The sequence below is a fragment of the Acipenser ruthenus genome, chromosome 22, assembly GCF_902713425.1.
Source record: "Acipenser ruthenus chromosome 22, fAciRut3.2 maternal haplotype, whole genome shotgun sequence".
Lineage (NCBI taxonomy): Eukaryota > Metazoa > Chordata > Actinopteri > Acipenseriformes > Acipenseridae > Acipenser > Acipenser ruthenus.
The window spans coordinates 24314645-24333755 of NC_081210.1; the positions used below are offsets into that span (position 1 = coordinate 24314645).

General features: G+C 37.8%; 1 protein-coding gene across 2 annotated transcripts in view; it reads left to right on the forward strand.

Moving 5' to 3' along the window:
* Positions 1-16004, forward strand: part of LOC117431813 (protein FAM53C-like) — a 29719-nt gene extending 13715 nt beyond the window's left edge. For both annotated transcript variants that reach the window (XM_034927119.2, XM_058996197.1), the window contains exon 5: positions 13018-16004. In XM_034927119.2, the coding sequence (XP_034783010.2) occupies positions 13018-13296 (279 nt within the window). In that variant the 3' untranslated portion in view covers positions 13297-16004. The remainder of the gene's footprint in view (positions 1-13017) is intronic.
* Positions 16005-19111: the final 3107 nt, after the last annotated feature.

Sequence of the window (19111 nt, forward strand, 5' to 3'; positions counted from 1 at the left end):
CCAAAATCTCTCCAAGAGCAAGGCATAAAATCATCCAGGAAGTCACAAAGAACCCTAGAACAACATCCAGGGATCTGCAGGCCTCTCTCGCCTCGGCTAAGGTCAGTGTTCATGACTCCACCATCAGAAAGACACTGGGCAAAAATGGGATTCATGGCAGAGTAGCATGGTGGAAACCATTGCTCACTAAGAAGAACATAAATGCTCGTCTCAAGTTTGCCAAAAAGCACCTGGATGATCCTCAAGAGTTCTGGAACAATGTTCTATGGACAGATGAGTCAAAAGTTGAACTTTTTGGCCGACATGGGCCCCGTTATGTCTGGCGAAAACCAAACACTGCATTCCACAGTAAGAACCTCATACCAACGGTCAAGCATGGTGGTGGTAGTGTCATGGTTTGGGGATGCTTTGCTACATCAGGATCTGGATCCCTTGCCATTATTGAAGGAACCATGAATTCTGCTCTGTATCAGAGAATTCTACAGGAGAATGTCAGGCCATCCGTCCCTGAGCTGAAGCGCAGCAGGGTCATGCAGCATGACAATGATCCGAAACACACAAGCAAGTCTACATCAGAATCTGTATTTTTCAGTTTGTCTTTCCAGCTTTCTTATCTTTTCCTCAAGGAACTTTGCTTTTTCTGTAGCCTTTATGGTCTTTCTTCTTTGGAAGTATTCTCTTCTATCTGTCTTCCCTTCCCAAGACTTTCTAGAGGTGCACGATGATTCATGTGTTTGGACCTGGCCTGCTCCAGATACAGAAGGCCTTTCTGCACTCTTATTACCCTGATTTACAGGACGTGCTGGTGTTGATTGTGGTGTGACAGTGGTCAGTTCTTTTAGTTGTCGGACTGTCTTCTGTTTTTTATGAAAAGCCTTTTTCCAATTCTTTCTTCTACCTCTCTGTACCGTATCTGACACTTCACTTATTGGTATCTATTTCTTTTTACTTCTCTCCCTTTCCTAGGTACTTATTTTGTCTCTCAATATAATTTTCTTCTTTCCTATATCTTCTAAACTTCTCACAAATACACAGCTCAGCCGTGCTATATACAAATACATTTATTAATATCTTAACTATCAGCTCTGAGAGAAAATATGGATCCAGAACAGAATATAAAACTGATTGTAACCTTAACTATATCTATATAATGGGATTTTAGTGTTATTAATGTGCGACACCCCAAAAAATGATTTGAAGTATACAAGTAAATAATATAAAAATCATAACCGACACTAACTTCTCATAACCAACATTTTTCTTGTTTTTGAAAAGTGTCGGTTATGAGAAATTGTAAGGTGTCGGTTTTGAGAAATTTCACTTCTTTGTCCATTTACAACAAACAGGGCAGCCATTGTTTTCCGATTTCAATGTAATAACAATGAGGATAAAGTAAATTTATATTTCATAAATATTTTTATTTCCATGTTTTGCTAGCGGTGTTGGTTATGAGCTACACAACTGTACCAGGCTGCAGTAGTGAGTTAAACGGTAATATTTTAAAAAAATAATGAAGAGCATATTTATCTCTGTCACCAGTCCTTCCCTACAGAAACCCTTGACCTCTCACCTTGTTTGAAAGACTTTATTGATATGTTATCATTTCTACACAAAAAGTCAGTGGGTGTCGGTTATGAGATTTTGTGTGCAAAACTCTGGGACATGCATAGAATGGTGTATAAATAGAAAATGACACAGCTTTTCTCATATTTAACATATGTTTTTGAAACAACTTAAATACTACTTTCAGATTTTTGTATAAAAACATAACATTATAATAATTAAATGTATAATATTTCACTCTGAAACTTAAAAATCAAACTCTGGGACAGGGGTCGGTTATGAGATTCAAAATATGAAAGTACAAAAAAAGGCAAACATTTTTTAAATGTATTAATAAGTTATTGTGCAGCGTAGATTAAATTGTTACCTTTCTAAAAATATATAATTTTCAATAGGAAATACATTTGTTTTGAGAAATGTGTCAGCCGGATACCAAGTTACATAGTTATTTGAAAATTCCCCTACTGCATCATCTAATACAATGCTTTTGGGAGGAGTTGATCCTGTGATGGAGTCAGATAGATGTAATGATGTTGGCTGCAAAATGTGAAGTCTGTACTTTACTCTTGTTCATAATTGTTCCATGTAGAACCAATAATAATTTATTTATCCTGTAGTGGTTTGTCTAGTTTACAAACAAATATGGAGCCTATCGGATCTGCAAAAAGTTAAATCCAGCCACTAGAGTCTGCAGATATGCCAAATAAACATGGAAAGGGATTTTTGATTCCATGCATTAATAAAACAAATAGAATTAAAGTTGTATTTGGTAACACACAGATTTGTATCTCAACTTCAGATTTGTTGATTTGTAATTGTTAAAGGAGGCCCTGACTAGCCTACATTGCTTTTTTTGTTTGTTTGTTTGTTTGTTTATTTTGATTTAATCAGGAAAGGTTCACCTTTTCGATAACCCTGGCTGTGTGTCAAGTTGATGGGGATTTGAATTCCCCTGCTGTACTATATTAGGTAACCAATAGCCATGGAGTGGGGCCTCGCTCCATTGCTCTGTCTGTATCCTTTCTCTGCAACAAGCTGCCTGCCTCCCAGAACAAAAGACTGGGCTTTCTGTCACATGGCCTTTATTTGGAGAAGGCAGCTGAACTTCTCTAATTAATGCAACTGTTTTGAATTAGTTCTTGCACAATAGCAAGCTCTCTCACATTGCAGGTCATTTGTGGTAATTGTGAATCGCATAGATCTGATGTTGCATGAATGAAAGGCCTCTGATTTTAACCTTGCACGCCTTTGTGATAGATGAATACAGATTGACAATATCTGTACATGCACAGACACAAACAGGATGCACTTAGCTGCTCTCGTTTGTTGTTCCCAATGACAGGGACCTTAAAAACTTTAAGAATCAGTCGAGGTGCTGCCTTAATGGCTCTGTAATGTTTGCCATTCTTAAAGACATGGGGAAACATCACATAGCTGGGCCTAATTGTTATATTGGGGGTTGCTCTGCCAGTTTGGAATGGAGCCTTTCACCTGCTGTTGCTTTGATTTCAATGCAGGCTGGTATAATGGTGAAATCCAAGAGCTATTGTAACATGAGATGTGGCTTTGTCCTAAAAAATAATGCCCCAGCAAACTCCCATTGCATCCTGGATTAGCAAGAGCGAGGCAATTGAATTGGGAATGTTATGAAGTACTCTGGTCCCTGTACAGTACATTACCATTGTGGTGTTAGTACACCAAGAACAGCATTGACAGTATTTTACATGACTTTTATAGTCTCAACCAATTGGAGGTCGCACCCTAACATATAAGTCTCTGTTATGACCCTGATTCAGTTCACTTAAGGAACATAGGTTTCATCACAATGAGTGATTCTCAAGTTTAAAAAGTATTGTGACATACTGTACAGACAGACAAGCTCATGCATATGCATGCCTCCACTGTATTTCCATCACGGGGGATAATGAAGGCCACTGAACATGCCAGGCAGCAGACAGTCCACCAAATTAAGCATGCAGCTCTTAATGAAAAGGTGTTTGTGCAGCATTAATGGAGCTGTATTGATTCAAGTCTTATAAATGAACAGTTTTATAATAAGGCACTTTTTATTGTGCTGCACAATTTTCATAAAAATATTTTTTTTTTAAACGACCAATTCACAAGCCCCTGGTCCTCCGGTTTTTAAATACCTTTTTTGTCAGAAGCAGGAGATTTTTTTTGTGCACTAAAACACCCCAATTACAGCCCCTCTGTGCCCAGAGGTATTGAGAGTCCGTTCTAATTAGCCGCAGAGCATCTCTTTTGTTTGGTTCAAGCACTCCAGTTCCCTGCTACAGCTGGCAGTCGATCCTGAATGCCCAGGCTTTGGATTGAGAGCGGGGGGCTCTGTTTAAACACTGCCAGCTTTCACAGAAGGTAGGGGGAGAAAAAAAGATGATTTTAAATGGCTGGTGGAGATGGATACAGAAGGCTTCTACTCCTGTCTTTTTTTTTTATATAATAGGTCTGCCATTAATACAACCATGAAGTGTAATTTAGTTGTACTGCAATTGAATGCTAACAGATTACAACAAACGTTGTTGCATTTCAATTTAAGCACATGATGAAGGGAAGGGGGGGTATGGTGCTGAAGAATAAACTAATGCTAAAAGAAAAAAGAAAAGAATGCCTTTATAATTGTTGGATGTTAAGAATGGCAGATGAATTCACCTTGGCAGTGTATGGCTGTTAACTGTCCTCATTGGGTTGGGGTTTTGCAGTGCGATGTGATGCATATTTGAATCCAGTGGTCCTCATAACTGCTTTAGTGTGGTCACAAAACATGCTACTAATACGTGCTAGTTCAGTTGTATACAGTAAATAAATAAATGCACAAAAAGAAAACAAGAATATGCTATCACAAAAAGTGTTTTTAATTGCATTTACATTTGCAGAAAAGTTCCAAGTTTTTGGAGAGTTTTTTCAATACCTGACGTGCTTAATTTTTTAGAATTTATTTTGAGCTTTTGTAGCTTCTGTTTTATTTGGTTTTAGAAGCCATTAGTTTTTTTTTTTAAACATGGGCTGGAGCAGCCACTGTTTCCCCCACTGTTGTATCTACCGTTTTTAATGCCATTCTGGTTTGCAAGCTTGCATATTCATCCCCCATGGAGAACCTCCAATCCTCATTTATAGCAAACATTTCACCCTAGGAAATGCTCGGCATAATCACTTTGAAGTGTTGCTCATTTAACAGAATAGGCTAAATGTTTAGCAGCAACACTAAAATAAGAAATTCACATAGAAGTTTTGTGCTATTTTTAGAGATTTCGATTTTGAAGTTGCATGCTCAGTAAAAACTAAGTTTAAAGTCTCAATACATTGTTATTCTTTCTAAATTTGTCTATTTGAATAATACATTGGTATGCATGATAAAATGACACTTCAACTTATTTGTCACTGTGGTGTTAAATACAGTTTGGTTTTTCAGGTTTAAACTTTCATTTTGGTTTTACCGAACACTGTTTGGACGTTTAAACAGCTGATTTAAAAAAAAAAAAAAAAAAGAACCTATCATAACTTTCAAAATGTTATAATGGTAGGATTAGTCCTGGTACAAATCCACACAGCTACCGTATATTACAGAAAGCCCACATTGTATATTAAATAGAAAAACAACATTATAAATATTTAATTTTATTTACCTTTTTCTATTTTTTCAATGCGTGTGTGACTATTTTTATTTATTATATATATATATATATATATATATATATATATATATATATATATATATATAATATTTTGTAATAATAAAGAGGGAGGGAGGATGGGTGGTTGCAGTGTGAGAAGACCTTGACCTCCTTGCCCCGTGCCACCCAATCTCTATCCAGGGCATCTGCTCCCCTGTTCACCAGTTTGCTAGGCTAGTGACCCCATCCCGCTGCGCTGTCATGCTGATTTCAAAGAGTTCTAAGGACCTCTTCAAAGCACAATGCCAGCCTCTATGGAGTTTGAAGTGCAAATTATTCTATTCGGCATTCGCTGGCTATTAGCAGTGTCACTATGCTGTGCAGACTGCTGTAGGGAAACAAACATCGCCTCTTGGTATAGAAAAGATAGGCATGCTTTATTGTGTGTGTGCTGTTTTTTTTTTAATCTGTTTAGGTTAAATTTAGATCTGGTGGAGGCTCGGTACAGTCCTTTCTTTCTGGGACTCCTATGTACCCAGTTCACATATTATGTGGTCTTTGAATCCAGGTTATTCTCCTGGCCCACAATCCAAAGCTTCATAGACCAGCTCAACTGGGGTATGCAATATTATGTGTGAGTAAAAAAGAAAATACTGAATACCTACCTATTATTGCTGTCCGCTTATAACTTGTTATGGCTTGCAATTCTTGGTTTTGTACTTGTGCCTGTTATGCAGGTCTCCGTTGTGTTTTACATGGATTTAGGTAAATGCTTCCTATCATAAGAGATGCTGGTTGAACTTGAAAGAAATCCCACACACTCTCCAAAGGGTTGTCGGCACGCAGAAGGTCAAACCTGCACTGTGGGCAAATCCAAAAATACACCCGACTTCACTCAAATTACTCTCCAGAAATGTTTGTTTTTGTTAACTAGTACAGCTACTTGTCTATTTAGCACTGATCTATGTTGCTTTTCAGGATGACACTGTGTTTTATTTCTATAGAATTGCAAGATTTGGACTGCTTTTTATTATTTTAAACATTTGGGGTTTTCTAACACGAGATCCAGTTTTGACATGTGGGAGAAGTGTATGAGAGTGTGGTAAGCCTTGCAACGGATATCCTGGGTGGTACTGGCACTCTTTAAAATATATACTGTGCATCTGTGGCTAGCAACTGTATCTGATCAAAAATTGTGTTTTCAGACTTGGGCGTATGTCACAATGATGATATTCTTGTATCCTAGAACTACTTTTACATTGTTAGATCTTTCCACTTGAAACACCAAACAAGAATGTGCATGTTGTACAGTATAAGATATTGGATATTACAATGCATTCCTCTTGTTAGACTCAGACCTATCTGCTTTGTATATACGCTCATGTAGTAGTCGGATTATATAGCTACAATTTAAACTATATGGTAAGTGCAATGTATGTAAAATACAGTATATAAACAAATTCTGAATTTCCATTTCATGTTCTGTAAGATTCTTCCACAATATGGCCACAATTGTTTTAAAAGTCTGAAATCTTTTAATGATGGATAGTTTATTTCTGCTGAACTCTTGTCTTTCACTCTTCCCTTCTTCCCCCCCCCCCCCCCCAAGTGATCACTGTCCTACAGTATGCAATGCTGTACACCAATTACTCTGCTCTGCATCTATTAATTAAATCCTGTTTCTGTTAAAAAGGCACTTGCAGTCATTTCCTGCATGAAATTTCACAACTCCTTTTCCAGCTTGTAAAGCCACATTTGGCTTCCTCCTGAAGTTATCTGCACTACGCAGCCTTATAGGGAGTTCTTAGCAGTCATAGTGAACGGTCACACAGCCTCTTATTAGCCAGACTTTGCTAGCAGGAATATAGGGTAGAAGCTAGTGTTCCAAAACAAGGAGTAAGTGTAGTCTGAACACTACACAGAATATATGTTATTGCAGTGCAATGTGTTTCAACTTACTTCTAAATCTCACAGTGATAATTTACCCATTAACCTCCAGACTTTTTAAGTAGTTCTTTGTTCCAGTGACAAGCAGCAATGATAAAATGCTATCAATCTCTTAGCCAGCTCCATATCTTTTTTAGATTCTGTACAGAATAGTGGTGCCATGGTCAGTGATTTTAAAGGGACCAGTGTGCTGTATCGGAAACAGGCAATTAATGATGCTGGGGGAAACGTTGGAGAAATGTGTAGGAAAAAGGGATTTGAATAAAGGAGTATTCCGTTTCGTCAGGAAAGCACACCGACTATAACTTCTGTTGACTCAGCAGCATTGGTGTCGCTGGTATTTGCTAACCTTTCCTATGTGTTAACTGTATCTGTTTGGGGCTCGTGATGTCATGGGCTCTGAGAACCTTGTGAGAGCAATGCAACAAAGCCTGCGGTCGAGCAGAGAGCTGAATTGCAGTAGCCACAGATCTGAGAGTTGTGTGGGTTTGACATTGCATGGCCTGTTCAGCTCGTGCCTTGGGTCACAGAAACTGAAACCAGAGGAGGTACCTGCACTGTAACAAAATCTGCAATTGGCAGACTCAAAAGTACCTTCAACACAAATGATGTGATGCGTTAGTGCAATATGCAAACACCATCGAGGTCAGCATATTGTTTGAGTCTTTGTGATAATATTAATTAAGGCTGTCGCTACTTTGCTTTTAATGCATACACCCCCCCCCCCCCCCCCCCCCCCACTGCTCATTCCAAAACCATCGCCCACTTTACAACCAGCAGGGAAGTGATCGAAGTTGCAGGTTATACCTGCTCCAGCCCAGTGTGTGACAGGGTTTATATTAGTTGACTTTGAACTCTCTTTGTTTTGAAGCTCTGAGAAAGTTAATCTTATCAACACGGCTTGATTTGCATCGGATGAGTGCGTGTTAAATTCTTTATACTGGATGCATGTCCATGTATCAAACACAGGCAAACTAAAATGGTATTGGTAAGCAATTCTAGCAAGGCTGTGTGCATGACATGTGGTTTGATTAGAGAATCCAGATAGCAGTTTGCATATGTTTTGCATACAGCTGCTAAAAAGCTTAAAGATTGCATTGTTGCCGTTAAACTTAATCCCAGGCTTCTAATGGTGTGTTCTTGGCTTTTTTGGTGTGTTTTTGTGATGGTGTATAAATCCAAGTGTACTATAGTGTTTTATTCAAGGTACAGAAATCTGCTTACTTTTCAACTTCATCAGTAACCAAAGGTCATTCTTCCGGGACTCGTTTGTAATGAACGCATTGAGATATGTTAAAACAAGATTCGTATAAAAAGTCCTTTTCAATGTAAAATCGAAATCCTATTTTATAAATGCATTTTTCCCAGAATTTGAACTACTACCCTAAATGCAACCTGATGATTGTGTCATGTCATGACATTTAATCCCAATTCTAATGTGTAATGCATCACATGCATTATTATCTAACCAGTTTTAGAACTGATGTTGCTTGCAGCATTGCGATTCACACATTTCTACAATATGCTCCTATTTTCTTATCGTATACAAACATGTGAATCACAACACTGCAGGCAATATGCTAGACATTAGAACAAGAGCTCTTGGTTCAGTACGGTGAAAGTCTCAAACAAGCAAGTAGTCAAGTGGAAGTTTGGTCACCAGGACGTGGGGTTTCTGACTCGCTAGAGTTTGTCCGTGTCACCAGTGAGTTTTGCTATTTTTTGAAGAATATCAGGCTATAGGACAATATCAAATATTGTACACTAAAGCCCACAAAACCACAGACAATCTTAAGTTTTATTTTGAATGGAAATGTTTTACAAGACTATAATTGTATAAGCAATTTTGCTAAGCTGTCTATTACTCATAAAAATGTTAATGGCAGACAAAGGGATTGGTTTTCTGGTGCTTCAGTGGAATGTCACCTCTATGGAAGAACACAGAGAAATCTGCCCCAGCAGCTTTTAGATCCGTTTGAATTATTCTGTGTCTGGATTTCTGGTTGTGTGGCTGTGTGTCCCGTCTAACATTTAATGAACACTTCTCTGCACAATTACAGTATAAGGTGTTTTGTGCATGGGTGCGTTTTAACATGCAGACATAACCAACTATAAAAAGCATTCTCATTTATTGAAACATTGCATCAAGCAAAGATGTTTGTAGCCTATAATTTAAATACCTAGTCAGGATATTTTCTGTGTGTTTTCCCCCATTAAATTCTATGTACTTTAATAATAATCATTATTAGAATAGAAAGTTATTTAAAGTCACTCTATGTACATTGTTTCCAGCTGCACATCTGTTCTCCCATTCTACACACTTTATCTATCTTTGGATATCCTGCTTCACCCCACAGTGACCCCTGCTGGGCAGGAGGCCAGTTTAGCCACAGACTGTCTGTCCTGCTCAGCAACCTGTAGGACTAGTGAGCATAGGATCTGAGAATTTCCTACCTAATAGGAGCGGATCGATTAGACCCACCCTGCCATCACAGATGAAATTTGTGAACACTACTCATCTGGTCTGGTTCCAGTTATAGGACTACATTATTTCATTACGTAAGAAGACTTTTGATAACACAAAGCAGATTAAATGCATATTTGTGGGATTCTCCATGGTAAATATACCATTAGTTTTGAAAATATACCTCCTGGCTCTTTCCGAGCAATATGCATGTGATTTAAGCAGTCTGTACTAAAATATCTTGTCTTTCTGATAGCAACGTTCAGCCTAGACTGTGGTTTATTATAGGCATACTTCTTGTATATATAATGAATTAGTAAGCGGATTGTGATGTGGATTTTGGATTCAGTTAGACAGCTTGGTTAGTCAGTGATAGATTTTGCTCCTGTGCAAGTTCTTCTTTTTTTTTTTTTTTTTTTTTTTAATGTATTAATTAATTCATGTTAATTTATTTAAACTAGAACATCATTTACATTTCATCGCTTATTAGTTTTATGTTCTTCTGCTTGTGTGTGTGATTTTTAGGAGTTATATAAATGTGTGACAGCATAGATGGTGACCCCTGTTAAATCCTGTACTGCTAGCTCTCCAGAACAATGCATTTCATTTCACGCCTGCAGATGTCTGACCGTAGTAGACCGTGAAAACAAACTGATATCTGAAAGAGGTGAATGCAGGACCAACTGCATTGCACTAACAAACCTGTTTTGTGTTACTTATTCCTGACTGTGTGCATTGCAGTATGAAAACTGGAGGCCTGGGCCAGTGGTTCCCAGGTTCAATCCATATTTTTGTTTCAAGACTGATGATGCATACAGAAGAATTATCCTAGATAATCTAGCAGTGAGTGGTTGAGCACCGAGCAGCATTAAAACTGCGTTTGCGTGGGGGGATGGGGGTGCTCAAAATACATTTAATGTAGACAAAAGGCTTTAAATTGAGAAGAGGTTGATTTCAGGCTGAATTCTCCACTCTGTCAGTATCATAACTCATTGAGTCCTTCCCAGCAGGGCCAGTCAATGGGTTTCCTCAGCCCCACACATCCCCTGCCCGCTTCTTTGTCTCCTGTTGTGACAGATAACTCGAGCTCTCGGAGGTAAATGCTTTCCACAGCAGCCGGGGACAATGGAGATGTAGAACATTTAAAATGCAAACCTTCTCTTTTAAGAGGGCATCTCCAAATTACAGAGCCGTGTACATTTTCTCATTTCAAAGGGCCTCAATAACAAGGCTCCTTTTTTGAGTTTCTTCGTACAGGAAACCAGCTGTCCTAGTAGAGACATACTGTAACTAGTTTCGGCCAAGATAACATATCAACTTACAACCGACATTGTCAATTTGTTTTATAAGTACAGGGTTTGAAAATGCTGTATTCATATTTATAAGACTACTCTTTTTGGAATAGCCGTTTTGGTAGCATTACCGTCTGGTAGTTGACTGCATTGGCAAGCTCCCCATACTGTACAATGGCAACTACCACGGTGATGCCCTCTAATCTTCTATTGCCTAGTTGTATAAAATGTTTTAGTTTTTATAGTCTTTGGCTGTTGGCTTTAGGTAGTATCCCTTGTTCTTTATAGTGTAATGGTGTGTGGAATAGTGCCCTTGTTCTGTCACCCCTTTTGATTGTGTCTTAATTGAGCCGAGCAGCACAGGTAGGCAGGGATTGCAAAGGATTTACAGCTTCCGGGGCTGGGTTCTTCAGAGAGAATGCAACCATTTATTACCTTATCTCTCATTAAATTATTGGGGGATGGTTCTTTTTCTGTTGGGACATGGAATAAACCATTTGTTTGTGTTGACTTTTTTCTAAAAAGTGGGCAATTTATATATATAGGATACGCAAAATCAGCTCCACTACTTATACGCAGCAAATCTTACTCCAATCTTGAATACTGGCAAGTTTGCCAGCATAATGCTCTATATATACCTTTGTGTGTGTGTGTGTGTTTAAACAGCTTACAGCTTTTGTAAGGTGCTTGCATTGTATTAATAGTGCGGCTCATGCTGCTGCTAGGCTTCTGCAGTTTTGTCTGGTAGTCTCCCCTGATGTTAACTCCATACGATGAGCCTATAAGATAAATGCATCGGACTTGGTAGTGCATTTCTGCCCTCTTCAGCAAGATTGTTCTGGGGCTACTAGTTTGGTCAGGTGGAAAAAGAAACTGTAAAAATCCTTGGATCAAATTGCTGAGTAACACTGCACCAGCAGAAATACTACGAATTGAGGTGTATTGAACTTACAGTGTACAAATAATAAAATAACAAAAAAATCCTACTTGAATGCACCCTCAGGGATGGCTATTCTTTGAATGCAGATTTGAGTTTTATAGCCAAGCTTCTTTAACTGTTCAACCCTGTAACCTCCTGTGTACTAACCTTTTCATCGGGGTTCGCACAAACCAGTAAGGATTGCCCTCTGGTATATTAAGACAACTATGGGGAGGGCCGAAAGTGCTTTATTGGTTAACACTATAACCACCACGGCAGTCATTTTGACGCTTTTCACTTTTTAAATTAAAATGTACTTTGTGTGCGTGAGATACGCGGTTGTCTGTTCTTGACTTTTCTTAAATACATATTAAATACCCTGATGGCGTTTTATTTTTGCAGGATTGCAAAAATAAAAAAAAAGTTTTATAATCCCCTCTGTCTAGAACTATCAGGGCAGTCATTTTGACTGCCTTTTACAATACATGGTTTTATTTTGAATATAACCTACAATATTCTATTTTATTTTTTATATACAAGCCTGTTAGCTCTGCTGGACCTGGCAGCCATCAATTCTTTCATTTTGTACAAGGAATGCACCAGGGAAAATATCAGTAGGAAAGATTTCATCTTGAAAATAACCACAGTGCTTCGGCAGAAACATTAAAATCAGAAAACTGCAAAGCAGCAGGCTGCAGCAGCTCAATCTGGTTTTTGTGCTACACTGAGTGACACACACGCTAGAGAAAACATATGTTACTTTTGTTTTTACAGTTTTGTATGTACATATCTGTTTACACACTAGTTTCTTTAGAAATGCTTATTTTATGTTCATTTTTTGAAGTAGTGCTTTTTATATGTGGTAAGTTAAAGAAACCCTTTTATGTTTAATTGTTAATTTTAAATACAGTGTTTCGGCTGTGCAGATGTTTCATATGATGTTCTTGAATAAAACTTGTATCCGATAGTTTTGTCTTTCATTTTAATATTGATGTTGTTTAAAATGTAACAGTCATAATGACTGCTGGCGGTGGTTTTAGGTATGAGTATAACCGTGGCGGATCTAGTCTTAAACCAATTACTTTGGAAATCCTCAATTTTGGATTAATCAGAATAATGTGTTTTAAAATGACCTGTATGAAACTTGAATTAGTTTATTTATTCTTAACCATTTTTTTCCCCTTCCTTTTCGTTTTTCAGACACGGAATTGTACCACCCCAATTTATTTAGAAATCGAGCGAGAGAGTTGCAGTGACCCTCGGAAGCTTGCTTCCTGTGAGGATCCCTTTGCCGACCTGGTGACAGACATGTGTCCGGAGGTCCTAACAACTGTGCAGTACTGTCCCAGCAGTGGTGCCATCGGGACTCTGAGCGAGAGTGAAGAGGAGGAGGAGTCAAAGAACGAGGCTGAGGAAGAACAGACCATCTTTCAGAGAGACATTACAGAACTGGATTTAAATCTTATTGAGGAAAACTGAACGCTGAGAGTACTCTCTGGAATATAAAACAAAGTGGACTGACTAGGCCACAAGCCTTGGCCTCAAATTGGTGGTGGGGGTGGTGCTGTGTTTTCATAAATACCAATGCAGGTAGCCATCAATACTGACCCAGTGGCTGAAAAACATTCCATAGCTTGGCCTTCTGTCTCTCACATTCTTTGTTTCTTTCACGGCACTCTCTCTTTTTAAAATAATTTAATTAAATAGTTTGAGAAGTGGAGAATTAGAAGTTTTCTTCTTTTTATAATTATTATTTTTTATCATAATTGAAGTACAAAGAGGCAACATTCAATTGAAGTTTGTTGAAAATGGCATGAAAGTAATCTGTTTTTGGTCTAATCTTTAATGTGGAATCTAACACACTCGGAACCCCCTTTTAAAGAAGACTTGCCAATGGCTTGGATTGGATTTTGTTCAGTTCTATTTATGTTATGAAATATATAATTATTTTTTAAATAACTGTATCAAGCACAGGAACTACTTTCATATCTTCAGTCAAAATCGGAATCGTTTCAAAGCGTTTGAGAGAACGTTGTCACAGAATGTGGTATGGAAGCAACAGAGCTTTTTGTAATTGTTTTAGCTGCCACTGCTTCTCTTGTGTATAAAATTAACAAACATACAGAGCTGCTCCCAAGCTTTTCTGGCCAGTGATATTCCTAGTATGGTTTTGAGCAGAGCAGCGAGCCTCATCTTTAGAGTTCAGAGTCTCGGAGCCTCTTATTTTAACGCTTTTTAACATCATGTTGAGTATCTCTTTATGAATATATTGTGGAGAATATTTAAAGTGTTTTTTTTTTTTTTTTTAAATGTAAATTTACTTTTAAATGGTGTTAATTACACTTGCGCAAGTCACGTTTAAGAGTTAGAAACAAACTGCCTGTTTTGAAGAATCAGGACCTCGGTCACAAGCAATCTTGGTCCCAAACCTCAAGACAGAAACACAGTAATCTTAAGTGACTACGTTTAACACAACTCTGAGGTTGTGTTTAGTGGGTTAAAAAGATGGCTTATCAAAATAGAGGCTCCCGCGTTTTAAAGGAGGAAACAATGAATCGCCTTGCCTCTACGCTGCTGCTGAGCGGTGACACCTTGTAATCTATTAAAAAGCTAGGATTGTGGTCCTTGAAAGACGTACTCAATATGTAATGCTGTTATAAACTAAAACACATGTGCTATCGTGATTGAAGAATTAAGTGTTGGTATGTACAAAGGGCATCCAGATCAGTCTTAATTGTAATAATTTGCAATTGAAGGCTGTGCACCCAATTTCCTGTGCCCTTAAAACAGTTACAGAAAAAGTGTGTGTAGAGCAGGTAAACGAGATGTACAGTGTGGGCAGGGAGGTGGATAAAGATACATTTTGAATGTAAAAATGTTCGTTTTGAGAACATTTCAGGAAGGCATCTGTGCCAGTACACTAGTGTAAGCTCCTTTGTATTTCTATATAGCTCAGGTTACAGTCTTTTAAGCAGGTGGGGATATTCCTTCACCATTCTGCAGAGACTACAGTTGTTAAGGAAAGTTTTTGCAGGTTTTAATTTTAGATATTAACTTTATAGTACTGACCTAGGATTTATGAACTTTATGACTTGCAGAAAGTCATGTCTTATGATTTGGGTTCAGCAGTGTAACAACTTGTATTGGTTCACTTTTCCTCTTTTGCAATGGCTAAAACACATGTGTGTTTGGTTCTAGTGAGCGGCTCTGCACAAGAATGGAATATTTCGGGTGCCAACACTCTAGCACAGACTCCTTCTATGGAATTTTGCAAACCCTGGTTGTTGAAAAGCTACATTTTAATGCTGGTTTTGGTTTGTAACATTGTCTTGAGAAAAGGCCTCTGCTGTAGGTGGTCTTGTTTTTCAGTTTTAAACTTTAAAGAGGTTTGATTATTTCATGCTCTTAAATCTAATCATGGAACCAGTCTACATTCCAACCCAGTTGCCTTAGGTGTACCAGGTTAAAAAGTTCATGGAAACATTACTGGCTTTTTTTTACACAACTCCTTAAAAGCCAGAGATTCTCCAACGCTGAATATCCTGTATAGGAAAGTGTAATGCGGATGTGATTTAGGAGGGACTGTGTGTGTGTGTGTGTAACTTTCTTGGCGTATTTGAACATAATGTTTCTGTAGCACTGCCTATTGCATTAAGTGTCAACGATTTGTAAACAAAAAACAATCTATCGTGTTAAAGTGATTTTACAGGTTTAAAATGTACAATGTATCGTATCCAGGGCAAATTGAACTGAGGTGGGTGTTGATCAACAAAGATAACTGCGAGTCTGTGCTCTGCAAACAGGATGACCGTGTAATCTGGTCTAGTGGCATCTGTCATTAGAATATCTACTGAAGCCTTAAGGAAACACCTGTGTAGCCACTAGAATTATTGCTAACTTCTTGCGAATTAAAACATTCATGCACTGTGTTGAAAAAATATATATAAAATAAACATAAAAAAAGCTGCAGTTTCATTCTGAAGGGCACAACTTATTATACAGTGGCCATTTGTTTAAACTTTTTTTTGTGTGTATGTGTAAATCCAGTTTGGAGGATTTAAAACAGGACTGTTGGTCTGTCTTTTAGAAATGTTTTTTTTTATTTTATGTGTGAAGATGGCAACATTCCTGTCTAACACAATTTGTGTATAAATAAAGTTTATTAGAGAATAATTTTACAAGAAAAATGTGTTTCTGGATGACTTTTTTTTTTTTTTTTTAATTAAGAATAATTTTATGTTGTAAGAATCGTCTCAGTTTTTCGCCCGTTTTTCTACCAAAGGCTACAGGAATACTAGGTGCTTTTGAAGCGACTGGGTCTGGTAGTATAAAGCTCAAATAAACAATTGTTTTTGGTCAAACAGTAGCAGTAGATTTACTGGTTGTCAGTGGGAGGTTCACAACCCTATAACACAGATTTCCATGGTACAAAGAACCATACCAAACTGCTGCCTGGACCCCCTAGTGCAGAGGGAGGCATCCCTGCTGTCTTGACTCTTTTTCTAAATACATAAACAATCTACTTTCACGGGCAGCACAGCACCAGCATAGCTCAGATCAGTCTCATAGCTGAATATTTTCTTTTACGAGTCTGCACAGCTGAACTTTTAAACCCCTGATAGCGCTCAAGAATGAAGTTAATGAGGCGAGCAAGTGTTTATCTTATTACAACAGAAGAGGGGACTCATAACGGCAGTCCCACCTGCCGATGGCTCCGAGAGCTGTCAGATTGTATCAAGACACACTAGGGGCTCTGTGCTAAGTTAACACCTTTTTATCTGTTAAAAAGCTTCAAATAAATAACTGTGTTGTCCGTTGTCTTCAGCGAAAGCCAGCAAACACTTTTTTAACCTGAAATGTTCCTCCACGATAAACATTGATTGGCTCAGTGGTTTATTTCAATATGATATTTTTTATTTTTTCCTGATTGTCTTCCACTCCAAGTTCACCCATTTCTGAACCACCACAGTCGTGTCCTTTCTGAACCCTGGAAGGCTGTCGGCACCATTGTTGATTTTAATGAAGGGGTTAACTTTTAAAACCAATTAGTTAAGTGATTTGATTACTGCTTTGCTCTTTCCAAGTAATAATCCATCAGCATTACTTTTGAGCTGAAACACCTGTATTTATCTACAGTCTACAGTTTGAATAATGTTGATGCATTATCAATGCCCTTTTCAATAACACATATATTCGATTCCTGAATATGTCCTGAATTTGAAATAGGCTTGGGTTCAACCTGTATAACGATGAGCTTGTACAGTGTCACTCACCAGGTGAAATGTACATATGTTTGTCATGTAGTAAATTAGTGTATGGTAGTGAAAGTAATATTTCATATGCAGTCTTTCAAAAGCATTACTGTTAATTCGCAGACTTGTCAAGTCAGATTTTAAAAAGTAACAAGTCATTAATTTAGTGAAAGTTTCTATGACACACTGCAGTACACAGAAAATGCAAGTCATTTGTATGTGTAAAATTGCACAGATGTCTGTAGGGAAACACTACAGTATTTATGAATAATAAATAAAATGTAACTTTGATAAAGTAGCACGTAATTCAAAAGTGGGCCCCTTTGTCACAAAAAAGCAAAAGAATTGCCTCCTCATCCATTAAAGCAAAATGTGTGTCTGTGTTAAAGATGTAATAACAAAGGGCTGGTGTGGCGAAGTGAGGTTGGGGAGCATATTAGTGTTGTACAGGCAGCAGGGCATACTGCTTCACTTATGGGACACGGTGCACAGCGCAACACCAATATGCTACCCCACCTAAATTCCCCACAATATTCCCTAAAGAGTATTCTTAGAATACGTTTCTGCTGGAGTAATTAGTAAGCATAGCAAATAAATAAGGGAATCATACCAAACACAGATAATTGGAAATTTAACAGGTAAGCAATTCAAAGTTAGGGAAATGTAGATGATATAGGGCAAGTTTGACAGACTCCAATTGGAACCAGGCAATATAGTTTAACATTCAGAATTAAGATACAGTGCATGGTTATTATTGTGCCTGGTTTGGTATGTCAACTTCCTCATACAGAACCTACAACACCACACAATGCAATACATTCACATTCTTGAAGTAACAATTAACCTTCTCGAGGTAGTAAATACAGCTGGGAACAATCTTGTCTTCAGAGATCATCTATGAAAGAGAATTTTTTTTATTTTATCTCAAGAGACTGATCTTGGCAGACAGTCGAAATATTGTCCTCATTTGAGCTGCTACTAAGAAAACAAAACCAGAACAAAAGGGGCAGACTGGGATATAGACAGGCTGTAGTAAATGCTCAAGTTTTACAGTTTTTTTGCAGGTTTTTTTTTTTGCTTATTAAGCTTGTTTACACACGTGGTGAGTCGGTGAGAGCAGGTTAAGCTTTACTTTGTCATCCCTGCATAGGGGATCGGATCTATAAAATAAAGAATAAAAAAACGAATCCTGTATAAATCTAAAACAAACTCAGCAAATAAAGTTTAAAAACGTTTTGTTTGAAATGTTTGGGAAAGTTGTAACCTCGTGTTAAAACGACCAAGTCTTCCCAGTAGAAATTTCAGCTGTAGTACTAAAACAGTGTTTTGAAAACTACATTTGGAGAACATAAACAAACTGGACCACCAACAAGGTGCCCAGAAGGATATGCTATGGAAGAATGTTATAAACACCTAGTTATGACATGGGAGCACTGCAGCATTAACTCCTGTGATCTAGGAGGACAGGAACCCAGCAACGGTTGGTAGATTTATTGTTTATTGCATTAACAGGTACAAAAGAAATAGAAGTCAGGAAATCAGTTTTAAAGCCTTAAAAACAAAGATCCTGGAGTCTGTAGTTACAGGTAAGATATGTACACTAACACAACAGGTCCTTGTGTATGTATGTGTGTGTGTGTGTGCGTGCATGTGTGTGTGCATGGCAGTGGGGGTTGGTATCCTCAGTGTTCAACAAGTTTATGATTCTAGATAGCAACATGCAACACTGAGGCTGCACATTTGGTACGGGCAAAACAACAATGTTGGATAAAAATCTGGAGTTCACAACAGGCAAGTACATTCATATGAATGGTTATTGACTGAATAGCAAGCAACGTTGAGAAGACGTCAGCACTGAAAATGAAAGACAAAAAAAGGAGGCAAGTATGTAACTGGGAAAAAAACAGGATTGAAAATTCCTGCATTTTAAGATATTGGTGTAGTTATTGAAGTAACTTCACAGCTATTTACTGTGGAAATCTGCTTGCTAGTCTTGCAAGTTTTCTACATAGACATCTATTGTGTCTTAGAAGGTCTAAATT